This window comes from Lissotriton helveticus, chromosome 7, assembly GCF_964261635.1.
Source record: "Lissotriton helveticus chromosome 7, aLisHel1.1, whole genome shotgun sequence".
Lineage (NCBI taxonomy): Eukaryota > Metazoa > Chordata > Amphibia > Caudata > Salamandridae > Lissotriton > Lissotriton helveticus.
The window spans coordinates 447,706,648-447,724,390 of NC_136068.1; the positions used below are offsets into that span (position 1 = coordinate 447,706,648).

The 17,743-nt window shown below is 46.4% G+C and overlaps 1 protein-coding gene across 1 annotated transcript in view; it reads left to right on the forward strand.

The window, feature by feature from the left end:
- LOC144768589 (sulfotransferase 1B1-like) overlaps positions 1-17,518 on the forward strand; it is a 397,716-nt gene extending 380,198 nt beyond the window's left edge. The window contains exons 6-8 of the mRNA XM_078652381.1: positions 7,684-7,778; positions 7,911-8,091; positions 10,016-17,518. Coding sequence (XP_078508507.1) covers positions 7,684-7,778; positions 7,911-8,091; positions 10,016-10,128 — 389 coding nt within the window. The 3' untranslated portion in view covers positions 10,129-17,518. The remainder of the gene's footprint in view (positions 1-7,683; positions 7,779-7,910; positions 8,092-10,015) is intronic.
- The last annotated feature ends 225 nt before the right edge of the window (positions 17,519-17,743 follow it).

Here is a 17,743-nt window from a genome sequence, read left to right on the forward strand (position 1 = left end):
TTACATTACACAAAGAAACTTTCTTGTATTTTTTTTTTTTTATAGGTATGGACAGATTGTGATTTGCCTTAGGATTCCTAAAGATGTTGAGCAACACCACGTCTCGAACTTGGGGGCTAATTACAATCGGGCTCGGACCGCCCGACGAGTAGGTAGCACTCCCGACCTTTGAATTATGATCCAACCGCCGTGTAGGCGGTCGGAAACATGCCTTTTTGCTTTGAGGCTTGTGCTGTGGCCCAGAAAAGGGCCACAGCTATAACTATTTACCCTCATCCATCCTTCCACTCATGCATCCATCCATCCTTTCTCTCATTATCCATCCACCCTTTCACTCATTATCCATCCACCCTTTCACTAATCTATCCATCCTTTCACTCATCTATCCATCCTTTCACTCATCCATCCACCCTTTTACCCATACATCCACCATTCCACCCATACATCCACCATTCCACCCATACATCTATTTATTTACCCTCTCATCCATCCTTCCACTCATTCACTCATCTATCCATCCTTTCTCCCATCCTTCTATTCACCCCTTCACTCATCCATTCATACTTTCACTTATCCATCCAGCCATTCACCCATTGTAATGTAATGTAATGTAATGTAAAAATTACTTATAAAGCGCGGCATACACCGGACGGTTTCTTGGCGCTGTTCGCATTATTCAGTGAGAGGCATAGGGGGAGGAGAGAAGCTTATGTGTGGGCAATACGGAAAAGGTGAGTTTTAAGGAGGGACCTAAATTGAGGGTAAGAGGGAGAGAGTCTGAGTTCCAGCGGGAGAGAGTTCCAGAATGAGGGGGCCAGGAAAGAGAATCTGAGACCTCCATGTTTTTTGCGCTTGAATCTAGGCGTCTGGAGGAGTGCATGGTCAGAAGATCGAAGGTGCCTGGAAGGGGCATAGCGATGCAGAAGGGAAGAGATGAAGGAGGGGCCGATGCCGGCTAAAGATTTATGGGTCAAGCAGCCAAGTTTAAACTTGCAACGCTCTGATACAGGAAGCCAATGAAGGGCTTTAAGCAGAGGGCGGGCATGATGATGTTTAGGCTGATGAAAGATCAGGCGAGCTGCCTGATTCTGTATCAACTGCAGTCTTTTGATTTGATATTGTGGGATACCTGCATACAGAGCGTTAGCATAGTCGATCCGGGAGATGACTAAGGCCAGCAGTGCCAGAGTGAGGGCTTCAGTGGTCAAGTAGTGAGCTATTTTTCGGATCTTCCTGAGCTGAAAAAAGCAGGAGGACACAGTAGCACTGACCTGGTGCTTCATAGAAAGATCGTGGGAGATATAAATCCCCAGACTTTTCACTTTATCAGCAGGGCGAGGAGAAGGGCCAAGAGAAAGGGGCCAAAAGGTGGAGTTCCAGGGGTTGGATGGGCCTCCGACAAGAACAAGCTCCGTCTTGTCTGGGTTAAGTTTGAGATGGTGAGCGCCCATCCAATTACTGATATGGCAGAGGGTGGATTGGAAATCTTGGGCCGCTTTATCCGAGGAGTCAAGATTGAAGACAAGCTGAATGTCATCTGCATAATTAAATGCAGAGACATTCATTCCCCGGAGGGAGCGGATCAGAGGGGTAAGATACAGGTTAAAAAGAAGTGGGGACAGGGACGAACCCTGCGGAACGCCGCAGGTGAGCCTCCTCCTGTCAGCCGAGAACTGGGAGAGTCGGACAGATTGATGGCGGTTCGTCAGAAAGGAGCGGACCCAGTTGAGGGCCGTCCCACTGATGCCCGCCTCTTTGACACGGTCGACCAGGATGGTGTGGTCGACCGTGTCAAAGGCCGCCGACAGATCCAGGAGGACTAAAGCTTGGCTAGTGTTGGAATCGGCGCCTCTATGGAGTTCCTCCATGACGGAGAGGATGACCGCCTCCGTCGAATGGGCAGGTCTAAACCCGGCTTGCTGGGAGTCAAGGAAGTTGGAGTCTTCAATGAAGGAGCTGAGGACGCTGGTCACATGTGTTTCAAGTACCTTACTAAGGTAAGGGAGAAGGGAGATGGGACGGAAGTTACCCATAACCGCTGGATCAGCGTTAGGTTTTTTTAATATAGGAACCACCTCAGCGTTCTTGAACTGGCTGGGGACCTCACCGAGCAAGAGAGAGTTGTTCAGGAGGGCCAACGGAGGGGCGGGGCAAGCCGAGAAGGCAGCCCGGAGGGTCACAGGGGGGCAGCAATCTGTGGGGGAGCCAGATGAGACTTTATTGAGTAGGGAGAGAAAGTCTTCCTCTAGTATGGGGGGGAGCTGAGTGAGGGAATAAGGGTTAAGAGAGGGGGTAGCCTCAGAAAGGGGCGACGCCAAAGAGCCGAAGGAAATACTGTTTTTGATTTTACTAATTTTATCTATAAAAAAATAGTTGAGGGAATCACAGAGTGCCTGGGAGGGGAGGGGTTTAATGGTCACCCTATCCGGGTGTGAAAGCTCCTCCACAATGGCAAAAGTTTCTTTGGATTTTTGCGCAGAGTTAAGAATTTTTGTGGAGAAGTAGGCAGTTTTGGCCGCTGAAATAGCCTGTTTATATTCTCCCGATAGTTTTAGGAAGTGAAGTTTCTCTGAGGGGTCATAGTTTCTACGCCAATGACGCTCAGCTTGGCGAAGTCCCAGTTTTAGGGATTTAAGGCTATCTGAGAACCAACGATGTGCGTCATGGGGACGCTTGGCTCTAATTAATTTAAGGGGAGCGACCTTGTCGCTGGCGGACTCTAACCATTTACTAAGTGCGGCTTCCTGAGAGTCTATGGAGCCTAGACTGAACGGAGCCAAAGATGATAAAGAGGTAAGGAAGAGATCGAGGTCTGCTTTGTTCCAGTTTCGAGCCATGAGGCTAGGGCCTCGGCTGTGGGGGGGCGGTGGAGGGACCAGAAGACAGAAGGAAATTAAAGAGTGGTCCGACCAGTGGCAAGGTAAGATCGAGAGCAGCTTGATTTCCAGATTATAGGTCCACACCTGATCTAAGATGTGGCCTTTAGAATGAGTGGCTGTGTGAATATGTTGAAGACCGTTGAGCCCGCTTAGTAGGTCGGTGAAGGCCAAAGAATGGGGGCTTTCATGTTCATCTGACGGCCAGTAATTGAAGTCACCTAGAACCAGGATTTTGGAATTATTGATTATAAGCTGAGCGAGAAGATCACCAAAGAGAGAAGGGAAGTTGGACATGGGTTGAGGGGGACGGTATGCCAATACACAGGTAAAAGGGGACACCGAGGATTCAAATCTGATTACCAGGCAATCAACCTGGGGGATGGTGAGTAGGGAAAGGGAGCTGAACCTAAGGGGGAATTTGATGATGGCGGCTACGCCACCTCCCAGTTTACCAGCCGGCCGGTTGGCTTGAAGGATGTAGTAGCCCGGTGGAATGGCTGACAAGATGTCAGGGTGGGAGTCATCATTCAGCCAAGTCTCCGTTAAAAGGAGAATGTCAGGTCGGTCTGAATCCAGGAGGTGGCATATGTCATGTTGATGCCTGACTAACGACCGGGTGTTAAGGTAAGTGATTGCTAATTCCATATTAGCAGGTGCCTGAGCGAACAGAGGTTTAGAAGAAGGAGAGGTGACTGTGTGTTCCAGGGTGGGGGAGGATGGGAGGGCCCTGAGCTCGGGAAAAGAAGTGCGGGCTTGGAAAACGCCGAGTTGTTGAAGTTTTAGGTGACAGGCGGAATCCAGCGGCCAAAGTGAATGTAGAGCGATCAGGTCCCTAGGGGCATAGGATGTGAGTTGGGCAGAGTGACAGGCCCCAGGCCCCAGCCGGCCGCGGACGGGCTTAGACGGGCTTGCCTTAGGCGCGCCTTCGGCGCGCAATCGTCGCGCCCGCTGCGCTCGTCCGCTGCGCTTACGGTAGGGGCACATCCTATATACAGGTGGGAAAAGGGTTGGAAGAGGGGCGTGGCCAGCGCCGGTGGGCGTGTCCAAGAGAGTGCGGGAATGGCGGCAATCATAAACAGAACCACCTCGCCCGCAGCAGCGCTAAATCCGCTGTGCAGGGGTGTCAGAGAGCAAATGGAATATGCTGTGCCAAGATCAGGCAAGTATACAGTTTTAAAAACACAGATTCAAACAGTTTTAAAAAAAACACAACAATTCGTCGCTCCCGGCTGTGCCTCACTTATTCACTCACCCCTCTTTTCACATTAATTATGGGCTAACCCTTTGTCTGCAGAGTTGCAGACAGAAGAGACCCATCAAGAACTTAGCCCCTGCTGTATTTCCTAAAGCAAGGGGTGGGGTGAGGTGGGGGAGGGTTCACTATGCCCCTGTGCATAGGCAATCTGAAGATGTGGAAGTCATGCGTCATGCATGATACACAATGCCAGGACCTCAGGTGACTGTGACATGGTGTTGTTTCCAAGGCTTTAAGTGGGATGAAAAAACTGGGGGTCTCTCCAAGGGGCCTGTCTGATGTAATTAAGGGCGTGTCTTAAAACACTGAAGCTAAAAATATGTACTGAGCACAATGTGCAGCGACTGGTATTTTGCTGTTTCTATCATTGCATCCAGTAACATTAGACCTACAATAATCCATGAAAATAGGCTTTGTCAATGGATGTTAGTTGCATAAAATGAAAAAAAGCATCAACTATGGCTTCCTTGTATAACACATTTTGTCTGCAAAATGTCTGTAATAGACTCTTACACATTAAATATGAATGATAGAAAAACGCTATTTACAACATTGCGTTTAAAAATTACTCAAGGTCATGAGGGCTGGGGCCCTGGGCTGCCTTAAAACTTCTCTGGAAACTTTTCCTTTCTGGGAAGAGCTAACTCTCCCAGGAGGGGGTTAATTGATAGAGATGAAATGCTTCAGCTGCAGTGGGAGGCAAGGGGTCTCCTCTGCTAAAACCGAAAGTGGGTCTGTTTGTTTGCTTTCGTTTTTAGCAGAGGAGACTCCTTGCCTCCCACTGCAGCTGAAGCTGCCAGTTCCATCAATTAACCCCCTCCTGGAAGAGTTACCCAGACAAAAGAACGGGCGTCATGCCCCATCGATTTCCCCTCGCACCCCTCTCCAGCCATACCAGAGTACTCCAAACAAAGGTAAAATTGGAGTGGAGTGCGCGCCCCCCCTGGGATGGTGTCGCGCCCCCCCAGGGGGGCACGCCCCACAGATTGAAGAACTCTGCCCTACAGGATCTTCAATCCTGCCAGAGGCAGTGGTCTTTCCCCCCGCCCACAGCACTGCAAATTCCAGCATCGTTATCGGAGATTGGACTGCGGCCCTGCATGTCAGGCAGACCGCCACCAACGGACTGTCGGTGACGGTCTGTACTACATTGTAATCGGACTATTGGATCCCCAGTTCCAAGGTCGGCAGCTCTGACCATTAGCTGCATCCTATATCACTTTGTAAGGCATGTTATAAACAGGGCTCGAGTCGGGTTACCACACGGGTTCATGGCGTCCCCCCCCCCCACTTATTTTACCGGGTTTTTACCGGGTGGACGCTGTCCCCCCTCCCAAAAGCTGGACTTTCAATTAGTAGTGGCGGAGGCAGGATGAAAGCAAGGGATGGTTGAGTGAGAAGAAGAAGATGGCGCAGAGAGGGGAGAAGCAGATGAACGAGGAAAGAGGGCACACGAGAGAAGAACAGAACAGTACAGAAGAACGTTCGAGAGGGGAGAATGTGCCAGCGGAGAACCAAGAGGCAGGATTCAGGCTATGAACAGAGGGGTGAAGTGACACAGGAGACTCGGGGGCGTGGCAGAGGGGGCAGTGTCACGGTGAGCAGAAGAAAGCTGTGACATGTCTACTTCTACACATTGACCCTTCCGAGATAGTCTTACCACAGCCGGCAAATATGTGGTACCTTCGGCTCTCCAGCATGAGCGAGATAAAGCTTGTTACAGGAGCCATAGTGAAAAGACCTGTAATGAGAGGGGACTACATTTCGTGACATCACTTCCTGTTGTGACGTCACTTCCAGTGGCACAACCTAACTTAGAGCGTCCCCCCACTTCTTTTTTTAGGACGTGTGCCCTGGTTATGAATCCATGTCCCAAAATACCTATGTGGGTTTACAACATTTGATAAAGTATCACCCAAATGCCATTGTGTTGTGCACATTGTCGAAAACGCTGCATTAGCTTCTCAGATATGATTCCACAGTGGCCCCCCATTTGTAGATGTTACAAGTGCTAAAAATAATAGTATTGCTTTTCCTTCAAACATAGGTACTTAAGGAAACTTCTGACATGTACATATAAGTTCAAAAAGCTGTTCGGTTACTAGCTAGAGGGAACTTGCTGATACATTCTCTGAAACTGGGTGAAATTGGGCACGGAGTGCATCATGTAAGGTGACATTTAATGCAGGAAACATTCTTGTGTTTTCAGACTTAAGCTGCACCATACTGCTAACCAAATATGAGTTTCAAACCCTAAAGAAAGATTATCTCTCCCTATGTATTGGCTCTTTGTTACTGTTCCCTGCCAAACAGCGGATATGACATGGTGATAAGATACACTTTTGGATCCATCATGAAGATGCCCAGGACTTTCTCAAGTGGTTGCAGGATACAAATGCTTGAACCCCTCACAACATGTACCAGTCCTCTGCCCAGTTGTGTCGCACATCTGTGTCAAGCCTGTCAGAAACTCTGTTGCACAGGCGACTAGACAGCATTGATCACGTTTGAATCATATCTGTTTTTGTAAATCTTTGTGATGTTGAGAAGAGGTTGTTTGTTATTTATTCAGTTCTCCTCCCCAGGCCTTCTTTGGACCCTATTTTCGGTCCCTGTAGCTAGCACAGAGGAACCACTTTTGGATTGTTATGTTTCAATATACTTAGCTTGTGCTGATTATCACTGGCAATTTGTTCAGTGTTCCACTTGTGATGATATTTTATTTTGTATCATATTCTGATTTTCAGTTACAATTATTAGACGAAATATATTCAGATTTGACTGTTTGCATCCTTCATATCCAGTGTGGTGTAGTTCTGTGCACTCCTTTTCATAGACGAGTTAAGGAAATAAATGCAAACTCTGAATGAGGGACACAAGTGTTACTGTCCCACTGCATTCTTTTCCACTCCAACTCCAACCAACCTACAAGAAGTATTCTAGTACCAGACCTTTGTGCATGCATGTTTGTGTCAACCTTTTCTGGGGGTTAATCAAAACTATTAGCAATCTCAGGATAAGGGTCTGAGTTAGAGTTTGGCGAATGGTATACTCCATCACAAATATCTGACCCACCTTATTGCAAGTACATTACATCACATGGCACTTATAATATGGCTGGCAGAATGTTGATAATGTTTTTGATAAAGTATCCCATATGTCAGTATAGCAGTCACATTTGTGAGAGAGTATCCCATCTGTCAGGATAGCCATCATGTTTGTGACGGAGTATCCCATCTGTCAGGATAGCCATCATGTTTGTGATGGAGTATCCCATCTGTCAGGTAGTGATCATGTTTGTGATAGAGTATTCCATCTGTCAAACTCTAAATCAGGCCCTAAGAGTGACCCATAACTATAGAGTTACAATCTCAGAATCAGTCCTACATATGCATTCATTTTGAATTCCTTCCTGCACAATTTTCTCTACTTTAGCATTATTTTCCTCGGTTCCCGTCCCTTTAACCCCTTTGGCTCTGGTTTGCCTCCCACATTACCACTTATTCATACTTATTTGCTTTGTCTCCTTTTCATTTTTCACAACTGCAGTTGGCTACGGCTCATGGTATGATCATGTGAATAGCTGGTGGGAAAAGAGAAAGGACCACCCCATCCTGTACATCTTCTATGAGGACATGAAAGAAGTAAGAGAAGATCCATCCACACCTCTCACAGCAAAACACTCCACGGAATGTCCAAAAAGTCCTGAACTTCTTTTTCACTGACTTTAGTTATATCTTCCTCCTTCTTAAGTCCAATTTTCTCTCCTACCACAGGACCCAAAGCGTGAAATCCAAAAGGTAGTGGAGTTCCTGGGGAAGGACCTGGAAGAGAATGTGCTCGAGAAGATTGTCAAAAAGACCTCATTCGAAGTTATGAAGGACAACCCCCTCACCAATTATGAGACAGACTCTGCACCTTTCTTTCAGACAAACATCTCACCATTCATGAGAAAAGGTAATTGTTCCACCGATACTAATAAGGGGCATCACCATCTGGTCCTGAGACGAATAAATGCTATGGAATGCCTACAAACAGCTATTTGTGTGACAAAGGTGTCCGTCTGCCTGGCCAGCAGCCTGAGGGCCCTCATAAAGCCAAAAAGAGAAGGGGTGAGCTCTCAACTAGGTGCAACTGACTCCACTAACTCTCATTAAAAGTTATACATATCTCTAGGAGCAATGTGCTGTGGGAATCTGAACTTCACATCAAGTCAGCCCAAACTTTCACAATATACTAGTGCATTTGAACGGCTGCTAGGGCTTGGCCTGAGTCAATCACATATAAGCCATTAGATGATAAGTGACTGACATTGTCTCTGCAGTGCCTGCCCTATAATACCAGGCTATCAACCAATGAGTCATTTATTGACAGAACAGTCTATGATTGCTGTTCTATTATTGATTCGTTGCTTCCCAGTTATGGTCTAGTCCTGCACACATGCCAGGGATGGGTGGCCCTCTCATGATGTAGGTGTTTCATAGGCCTTACCATCCCCAGCTATCTCTTTACATATTGTCTGTCTCCATAATATATGTACATGTTATGTACATATTATTGATCTGACTCCACAATACATGCAGAGACAACAATTTCCAGAGTTCAATTGCTTTTTTTGTTGCAGAGGTTTGAGTAGGATCTCCTGGGTGTATGCCATAGAGGTGCACTGCAAGCATTTACTTTGCCAAGCCAAGTGGGCATTCACCTTCTGAGACCATGTATGAGTGCCAGTCATGCCTTCAGGAGGACTCTAGAGAGAGCGGTCCCCCTCCATGAACCAGGACCAGAGATTTTAAGGGCCCAAGGGCTGGACTGTCCTTACCTTAGATCTTCCTGTGTCCGCTGTGCATACTTGTGAGGCGCATAGTACATAGAGGAATCAGCAGACATGCTGATTCCTTGTGTAAGCTGTAAGTGCTGGGAGACACCACTAAAGTCTACAAATCCGGGTGGGCAAGTACACAGCACAAGGAAGTGTCCTAGTTTAACAAAAATGTTGTCAGATACTGTCCCCTAGCAATTGCAGCAGCTTCAGGCCACCAAGAAAATAATTTTAGGCAGAGAACAACACTTAAGAGGTGCTAGGGTGTAAAACTGACCAACCACCTGTTCTGTGCCGAAGCTCTATCTTTCTCAGCTCCATGTGTAATTAGATCTTTCAGTCCAGGATATGAGCTTTACATTCTGAGAATCGAAATATTCATGTTATATTGGGATAAACAGGACTATAAATCCAAGGATGCAATGCAAAAATCATGGTCTGGGTGAACTACTTATGCATGTAGTAGGGAAATGGCAGAGCTTTGCACATGTTCTATTTTCCGTTTCACAATTGATTGATTTCTCTCCCTGTGTAGTTTACCTCAGTTCTGGGTACTATTTGTTTGCCTTCCTTATAACATCCAGAGTCTGACACTCAGCACGTCAGCGCCTAATTGATTATTTTACTACGGTGAAGGTTTCCTGGAACCCTAACCACGATGAAAGCACTATGTAGATTTTTGCACTTTGCACGTATAAGACTGATTTTCGTTTTCATAGTATAAGGTGAGCACATGAGAGCTCCGGGTTAAGAGGTCAGCCACTGTCTGTAAATGTTAGCACAAAACCAGTCCACATACCTAGGTTTGCAAGTTTAACCAGTTCTGTGCTTCACTTCCAAATCTTGGACACTACCACCATTGCCCCAAAGGGTTATATTTAATGTGTTGGCGAAAGGGCAACTACGATTGTGTACTCTGGATAACGGGGGGGCACGGGTGTCTTTTACTAAGAACTGGGGTTTTATCTTCTTTTAATGCGTAACACTTTTATCTTTTGTAACTTGCAAAGGTTTCTTTTTAATCATGCAATAAAGTTTTCATACTTGCTTCACTTCAAGGCATTGCTGGCGACTGGAAGAACCACTTCACTGTGGCCCAGAATGAGAGGTTTGAAGAAGACTATCGGAGGAAGATGGCAGGGAGCCCCCTTTGCTTCCGGTCTGAAGTCTGAGGATGTAGTTCCCTTCTGGGGCCACCTGGTTACACTTCCTGTAACTAACCCACTGTAGAGGCCTCTTTCTGGGACTAGTTTACTCAAGGGAGTGAAAATGACATGAAGAGCACACTTATTGGAGTACTATTTGCTAATTTCAGGGAAGTGAATACATGCTTATAAATTGGGAAGGCATAACCCTTCATTAAAATTGATTATTGAGTCATTCAGAAAAGTTGCAGCATTTGAAGTTGACCAACAGTGTAGATCGTTGGTAGAAGCACGACCTGTCGAGCATTACTGTTTAGGGCAACAGCAAAAATAGTTAATAAAAATTGTATATTGGAAGGTTCCAGTTTAGTGGGTAAGAGACTTTTTTTTTAATGTTCCCCGCAGTTCAGGTACAAAAGGAACAGCGGCAGGGCCAGCTACTTGTCATACTACCCTACCAGTTACAAAATGATATTGCAAAAACCAGCTGCTTAATAACATAATTATAGACTGATGTGGGTGTGGTTACTGGCAAAATAACATGGTTATTGGCTTTTCTCACTGGCGCAATAACTATCTGATGGAAAAGTGACTATTACTGTCTGATGGATCACTGACTGAGCAAAAGACCCCGATACCATATCAAGTCAGTTCATCAGCGGTGTGGACTTGGTCATAGTGTTGCTCGAGGACAGTGTCAGATAGGGAAGTCTTGGCTGCTCTGTTTCCTTTGTGATACACCTACTTAGATCAGCTGTGCTTCCTGGGATTGACCACCAAGTGTTTGTAACCCAGTTAAAGTAGATAGGGTTTGCACGTTAGGTTCTAAAGTGTCTTTTACGACATTGCATGCAAATAGTTGCTGTACCCAATTCTGTTATACACCAAGATCTCTTCTCCTCTGCATGCTTCTGATCAAAACCCTCCATCATATACAACTAAACAGCCAATAAGTGATCCTTGGCTCAAGGAGCTTAATCCTTTCCTGTAAGTAGAGTCTTTTGAAGATAAGAAAGGCTTTCACATTAACAGCTTCTCATAAGAGTGCCAAAGTGTAGAGTGGTGGTCGCCTTCTTAATTCACTATCCAAAAAAACTCTTCCACTACTCAGATTCATTTCGGTCAGTAAACTCTTTATTCGGTCAAAACATGACAATAATAGCACAGAATAAAACATCGATATTACTCAGTAATAAAAATTGACTTTAAATATTAGCGTATCATCAAAGACAAAAAGACATAACGACATAAAAACGTGGAGACATACCCTTCAGTGGAGACAACTTGGTACTTTATAGTAAACCACCCCACAATTACCCCTAAAACAAAGGCCACGATTATGGGCCTCTTAAATTAAAAGGTAATTTGAAAGGGGTCAATCAATACAAACATGCAGTCTATATAGGTTAGTTAATAATACAATAAAATGTAATAATGAGAGCTATACGACTAGACAAGGTCTGAGGTTAGCCTGATTATGGGGCATATTTACTTCTTGATCTTAGAGCAGAAGATATGTAATTTATAACTGAATAACATGTTGAAGTTGAGTCTAAACGCTGTAAAAACGACTACCCTTCTTGGTGTGTATCGAAATTCATATGACATAAGAGAGAGTGTAGAAAGTGCGATCTTAAAGTGCAGTACAAGGTGCAAAAAAAGCATAAAGTGTATCGTAGATTGGGGAAAGATCGCATCAGATTCATTTAAATGTTAGTGTAGCTGTAACAGTCACTCCCTTGGAAACCAAACAGCAAAAGCAGCTGTTACTTGGACTTTTCCAGTGCCCTTGTGGTTAGCGTCCAGGAAGCACAAACTCTGACTTACCACCTTCTGATAAAAATTGGCTACAGGAAGCACATTTCATCAACATTGTGATTCCATGCTCTGGCTGAGAGTGGCCAACAAGATACAGCTGAAGAATCTACCCAGCACATTGGTTCTCTGATGCCCAGTGGCTCTTCATTCTGGCACATTCTCACTCTACAAGAGAGTCTCCAGTCTAGCTCAGTCAGTCACGGCCTTTTGGTAATCTACCCTCTCAGAAATAAAGGCTGGTGGCAGATCTCTGATGGCCCTGCCCCATTCCCATTCCACCAGACCTAAAAACATCAACTCCAGTTCAGAAAATGGATTGAAGGTCATTTTGTTCACCACTTGTCCAAGTATTCTTTGTCAAATTTCACTGGCCAGAGGCTACAACTGAGTCATGTAACAAACTGCACAAGCACAGAAACTAACGATCATTACCTCCTCGAGCCCCTTCTTCTCACAGTCCTCACGTCGGAGTTTACTCTATTCTGCAGAACCTACCCACCAGACTGGACTTCCCTTCTTATTCCCGGATGACCTCTATTTCTCAAGTGCAAGTAACTCACATCCTGGGAGGGATTTTCTGTTTTTTTCAGCCTGCAGCGGTTGCTTTCTTGGCTCGGTAGTTCATTTTCTTTCCTCTTTTTTCTTCGTTTTTTCAGGTCTGCTGGGTGGTTCACCTATTTTCATTGTGATCGCACACGTGGGCTGGGCCTGCATGGTCACGATGTGCTCTAGTGTTTGCTGGGCGGCCGGTGGCTTCCTCGTTGCAATAGTAACATAAGGGGTGCCGCCCAGTTATTTTCTTCGGTACTATTGCCTCATTCCTGTGCTTTAGTGGCTTTGGTTTGTTGCTTTTTGGTGCCAGTGTAAAGCATCTGGTCTGTGCTTGGGACCTGTTAGCAGCCCCATTATGAGTGATCACAAGGCCTCTCCGGATTTGGCTGGGCCATCATCTGGTGTTCTGGTGTCCCCTGACCTAAAGGCCATCATTGTGGCTGCTGTGGAGGCTGCTTTCTGGGCTAGCGAGGGTGCGCTTCCTGCCAAGTGCCTAGATTGGACCCTCCCATTGGCAGGGAAGATGAGTATTTAAAGGGCCCGTTTTTGCAAAGCACAGACATGGGCGAAGTTCTACAGCATGTGTGGGCCAATTTGGGCTTTGCTGTGGTCATTCCACTTCCAGAAGAGGACAACTTCTTTCCCAATATCAGCGCTTTGCGCCGGAATCTCCGCCCTTACATGCATCCATTTGCAAGGCACTGGCTAATGAGTGGGAAGATGTGGAGAAGCAGGCTTTTCCCCATTTCTTGCTGAAGTGTTACCTCTTGGTGGCCTTTGGGGACGAATTTCCCTCTTCTGCTAAAATTGACAACATTATGGTTGAGTTGTCTTCTCAGGTGACAGTGGAAGTGGCAGTGATGTCTGGGGATGCTTTTACTTTGGATTAGGTGGATCGTAAAGTGGAAGGGTCTGTGAAGCTTGCCTATGCAGCTTTGAACTTTGCTGTTAGTGCCAATGCTTACTGTACTTACACCATTCAGTCCCTTCTTAAAGACTTCCGTTCTTTGACCGAGAAATTACAGGACTGCGCGGAATTTTCTACATTGTTGGCTTTGATATAGCAGCAGGTGTGCCTTCTTTCTGATGTCACTTTTGATCACTTCTGTGCTTCTGCAGCTGTCTCTAGTGCCGCTATTGCCGCCTGATGCAACATTTGAATGCGGTCTTGAAAGGCCTATGCTGCACAGAAGGCGGTCCTTCTTAAACAGCCTTTTTCAGGTTCTAAGGTGTTTGGCAGTGACTTGGAGGTCATGATAATGAAGTCTGCGGAAAATCAGATGCTGGTCACTCCAGTTCGACCTGTTTCTAGAGGCAGAGGTTTTGGGTTCCGGAGGGCTTTTCCTGCTGGGGTAAGACCCCGCAACACCAGCCCTTTCGAGGTAGAAGTCGCGGCCGAGAATCCCAAGGCATGATGGTCCAAGGCAGGTAAGGGTGGGGGTGGGGGGGGCATATGCAGCACTTTCAGAAGGTTTGGACTCAGTCAGTTTCCAATGGCTGGGCCGTGCAAGCGGTCTCTGATGGTTAAAAAATAAATTTCAGCAAGGCTCCTCCCTATTTTTGAGACTCTTGCTCCTCGTTCCCCAGCGAAGTTGTCCGCTCTCCTTCAGGGGATTCAGTTGCTTCTTCAGAAGGAGCACATTGTTCCTGAGCCTCCTGGGGTGCAGTTCCAGGGGTATTATTCCCTGTTTTTCCTGGTGCAGAAGGCTTCCCGGGACCTCCAGCCTGTGCTGGATCTCAAAGGAGTGAATCACTTCATTCCCTATGTCTTCTTCAAGATGGTTTCCCTGTAGCAGATTTTGACCCAGTCGTGGTCCATGGCAACCATTTCCAGTTCTGGGTCGTTTGGGCTGGCCTCTACCCTGAGGGTGTTCTCCAAGCTACTGGCTCCTCAGGTGGGTATTTTACATTTGGCGGGTATCCAGGTGTTTCCATATCTGAACGACTGGATGCTTACCTCTTGTTAATTTTCCAAAGCACAGTCGGAGGTTTGCAAAGCGACTATGTTGCTGCAGGACTTTGGCATCCTGATCAACTGGAAAAAGTCGCAGGTCGAGTCCTCCCAGGGTCTCCTGTTAATTGGGGCACGCTTCCAGATGGACCTGGGAGAGATTGTGGTGTCAGAAGAGCAATGTGTTTATCTCCTCTCCCATCTGTCCTCTCTCTTTCTTAGTGCTTCAGCCTCTGCCCGGATTTGGCTTTGCAATCAGAGGGAGATGTGTTCTTCTTTTGCTCTGGTTCATTGGGGGAGGTTGTACCTTTATCCGCTTGTTCACCATCTACATGCGCATTGGAATTCGCTGTCCCAGTTTTACTACGCTTTGATGCCTGTGACCACTCAGGTCCGTCAGATTCTCCAGTGGTGACTGGACCACACTGAAATGGGCAGGGGTTTCTCTTTGATTCCTTGGCCTGTTCTGGTTCTCACAACTGATGCCAGTGGGAAGGTTTGGGGTGCCAATCTGGGGCAGGTCTCAGCTCAGGGCCTATGGGACCCGCTGGAGGTGCATCAGTCTTCTAATTGGATGGAATTGGTGGCTGTCCTGCAGGCTCTCTGGGCTTTTTGTCCCCTGCTGGTGGGTTCCTCTGTGTGTGTGTGTGTGTGTGTGTGTGTGTGTGTGTGTGTGTGTGCGTGTAGACAATCAGGTGGTCCGCTCTTACCTGAACTACCAGGAGGGCATGTGTCCTTTTCTCGTTCATACTCCTAGCTTAGCAGATTTGCCTTAAGCTCTGATCTGAGGTTTCCCTACTCGGTGATGATGTGTCTGGCTCTGGAAGTCTTTCGCTTCCTTCAGTCCTTCTTTGGTCACCCTTAGCTGGATCTGTTTACCACCGAGGAGAATGCCCTTCTTCCCCACTTTTGATCTCTGGTTCCCTCCTCGAGGGCATGGGCAATGGATGCCCTGGCAGTTCCCTGACCTCAGGGTCTCCCTTATTGTTTTCCACCCCTCCCCCTTTTTGCTTGGGTGGTCCAGGACCAGGCGCAGGTCTTTGTGGTACCTCAGGCTTAGTCTCAGAGACCTTGGTTTCCTTGTCTTCTCCACCTGTCTGTCTCTTCCCATTGGGGGCTGCCCATTCTTCCATCTCCCCTACGCCTTGGATACTCTTCACTGGTTGAAGCTAGGGGTTTGGCACTTGAAATGCAGTCCCTCTTAGGGCAGGGTTGCACGGTGGGTGTAGATGTGGATGTGGCTGAGCTCATCCAGCAGTCTCTGCAGCCGTCTACTGTTAAAGCTTATTACTGTCACTAATGGAATTTCCCGCTCTGGCGTCAGGATAGGCGTCTCTCCTCTTCTTCCTGTGTGCCTCCTGCTGTTTTAGAGTTCCTTTGGATGGTTTTCAGCTAGGTTCGGCTGTTTCTACCCTCCATAGTCAGTTGGCAGCTGTTGTAGCATTTCAGGGGGAGTGTATCCAGTCGGTGTCTCCTTTGGCGGCTCATTTCCTGCCGAGTTGTTGTCTTCGCTGGCCAGTGGTACATTCCCCTATGTCTCTGTGGGGTGTGCTGCTGGCTTTGCAGGGTTTGCAGAAGGCTCCCTTTGAACCTCTGGAGTCTGCGGAGTTCCATTTCATCTATGCTAAAGTGGTGTTACTGGTAGCCATCTCTTCAAGGAGGCAGGTTGAGGAGCTTGAGGCCTGCTTTTTTCCACCCCTCCTTACCTTCGTTTCATTCCTGACAAAGTGGTGCTTCAGCCTAGTCTGGCATTTCTTCTGAAGGTAGTGTCTTCCTTTTTTTTGTATTTGGATATTGTTTTGCCCACCTTTTGTCCCTCTCCTGTCTCTGCTGAGGAGGTGTATTTGCACTTGCTTGATGTCCATCGGGCTCTTTTGATTTGCTTGCATTGGACTGCAGACTTCCGCAAGTCCGATGACTTATTTGTCTCCTTTGTTTGGACCGGCTGAGTTGTAAGCCCTCCCTTTCCACCTCGTCTTGTTGCATTAAGTTGACCTCTCCTTGAGTCTTTTTGGAGGGAGTTCTGCTAGGGGTGTTTCAGCCTCCTCGGCGTTCTTCAAGGGAGCTGCTATTTGGGACATTTGTTTTGCTGCAAACTAGTCTCAGCCCCACATGTTCATCACCCACCACTGTTTGCACGTGGGTGGGGCTGTCTCTTCTAACTTTGGTACCGCTGTTTTGCGTTCTGCTATTTCTCCTGCAGTATGATTCTGTATGATTTGTCTCATTAATTCTTCCTCTGTTTTGCCTTTGTGTTGTGTGGTTTTGTTCCACAATCAGTAGTTGGCTTGGGTAGGTACTCCGACGTAAGGACTGTGAGAGGAAGACGGATGAGGAGTTAGTGCCCCGTTACTTACCGGTAATATTTATTCCTCCAAGTCCTTGTCTTCCTTGTCACAGTCCTGAGTGCCGCCCGCCTCTACCCTGTCTGCTGATTGCGGTCTTGTTTGGGTATTTCAGGAAGTCCTTCCCAGAATGTGAGGTACTTGTACTCGGGCAGTACGGGGCCCATCTTAGAATAAGAAGGGAAGTCAGGTGTGGTAGGTAGGTTCTGCAGAATGGAGTAAACTGACGTGAGTACTGTGACAAGGAAGACAAGGACTCGGAGTCAGGAATATTACCGGTAAGTAACCAGGCATCAATCTTGACAGAATAATGTTTTCAGACAGCTTGAATAGTGGCACAGTAATTATTGTGTTGGTGTATGATGATTATAAATAAAAACTATTCATGGGCCATGATTTCTAGCCAAAAAAATAACTTATGAAGGGTCGATTACTGTTGAAATTACTTATGTAGTTGTATGATTAATAACACAATAATGTGTAATTGAGCACAATCACTGTTACTTTTGTGATACTTGAATGTTGAGTGAATATTGTACACATGTATACACAGCTGATCATCTCTTATGCATAAACCTTTTCCTTCTGCTAGGATTCTGCAAATGTTCAATGCCTTCGCTTCTAGATCAGTCTTTGTTAATATAAACTCTTAAGATTATAGGTGATATAAATGATTACATTTGATTGAATTTAATGTAGGTGTAATAGATCATGTTTTTAATAAACATATTCATCAATCCTTCCTACAAAAGTTATTGTGGAAAGAAGTTATCTGTGTCTTAATTTTTAACAGAAGAAAAGATATGCGAGGGAAACCACTGATGATACAAGGAGCACAATAGATACGGAAAGATACAGATGAAAACATTTAAAAAATACATATAATACGAATAAGAAGTCTGGTTCTGATATTGAAGGATAAATACAATTTAGATCTCTCTGCTGGTTTTGGAAGACATGCCAAAAGTTCACTGGC